Source organism: Octodon degus, unplaced genomic scaffold (assembly GCF_000260255.1).
Source record: "Octodon degus isolate 3935 unplaced genomic scaffold, OctDeg1.0 scaffold00001, whole genome shotgun sequence".
Classification (NCBI taxonomy): domain Eukaryota; kingdom Metazoa; phylum Chordata; class Mammalia; order Rodentia; family Octodontidae; genus Octodon; species Octodon degus.
Genome location: NW_004524577.1, coordinates 22,585,816 through 22,587,101, shown reverse-complemented (window position 1 = coordinate 22,587,101; position 1,286 = coordinate 22,585,816). Strand labels below are relative to the sequence as shown.

Below are 1,286 nucleotides of genomic sequence, written 5' to 3'. Positions count from 1 at the left end.
GGGAATCTGAAGCAGTAGGATCATGCAAGTTGAGTTTGAGGGCTTCATAGTGATCTCAAGACCAGCCTTTTTTTTTTTTTTTTTTTTTTTTGAGGCAGTGTCTCACTATGTAACCCAGGCTTGCCTTGAACTCACAGTGATCCTCCTGCCTCAGCCTCCTGAGTGCTGGGCTTGTGGGTGTGTACTAGTTTGCCTGGCTGTAAATTAAGTTGTAAATCCAATTTGAAACTTACAGTTTTATAGCCATTGTCTTGAAATTGTTAATTTGGAATTTTTTGATTTCATTAAAAGTTTTGTTAGCCCTTAACCTCCTTATAGAGCTTCTGGTTCACTTGTGTTCTGTGTATTTTTTCTCTGCAGTGTGACCTTTCCAGTAACTTCAGTTGGTGAAGATGCTGTGTGTTTATCTAATTCTGAAAGAGATGATTCTGAAAAGCCTCCTGATAATTTGGATCTTTTATCTAGGAAGAGATTTCCCTGCAGGCTTGATAAAAACGATCAAGCTCCTCCTGCCAAAAAAAGTTCACTCTCTGTAAGAAATGATCTGCAACATTATACCTCTGAGGTGAGAATTGCTACATAGCAGTCTTTTTTCTTTCATTCTTTAAAACTTTATATAGACAAAGGTAGTTGTGGCACTTTTCACCATAAGTAATACAATAAAGGTCAGTTGGGAACTGTCATTTTCAACTATCTCCACACAAAAATTGGTGAGTGTTAATCAGGAAACCTGTTCAGCTCTGTGATGGTGGCTAAAAGCGTCATGTTGGTCCTGGTGAATTACCTTATGTAGGTCTTTTGAAAGATTCTTTTGGTATTTGCATTAGAATTACATTAATTTAAGGAAAATTGACACTAATATCTCACAGTATGTCTTTACAGTTGGTTGGTTTGGGTCTTTCAACTTTATTTTTAGCTCTACTTTTATTTCTTATAAGATTGTCCTTAAGAGTTTTATGTTTCTTGGGCCAGGGAGATGGCTCAGTTTAATAAGTGCTTGCCTGGCAAGTGCAAGGGTCTGAGTTCAATTCCCGGTTCTGCCAAAAAAAAAAAAAAAAAAAAAAAAGAATTTTATCTTTTATAGTGAAAAAATCACTGACTCTTCCATGAAGCATGCTGGAGTGAGAACAAGGATTTTTGCTCATGAGTTTTTTAAAACATATGTTTATTTCATCTAAATTTTCAGTGACATAGTGAAAAAGCACAGTATTGCTCTACATAGCCATTTGGCAAAAATGCACCATCCCCTGAGACCTACGGTTCTTGCTCTGATGTGGAATTCCTCT

The 1,286-nt window shown here is 36.6% G+C and overlaps 1 protein-coding gene across 4 annotated transcripts in view; it reads left to right on the top strand.

Annotated features, from left to right (window-relative positions):
* Positions 1–1,286, top strand: part of Bdp1 (B double prime 1, subunit of RNA polymerase III transcription initiation factor IIIB) — a 149,345-nt gene that overhangs the window by 138,206 nt on the left and 9,853 nt on the right. For all 4 annotated transcript variants that reach the window (XM_023703472.1, XM_023703421.1, XM_023703387.1 and 1 more), the window contains one exon: positions 361–565. In XM_023703472.1, coding sequence (XP_023559240.1) covers positions 361–565 — 205 coding nt within the window. The remainder of the gene's footprint in view (positions 1–360; positions 566–1,286) is intronic.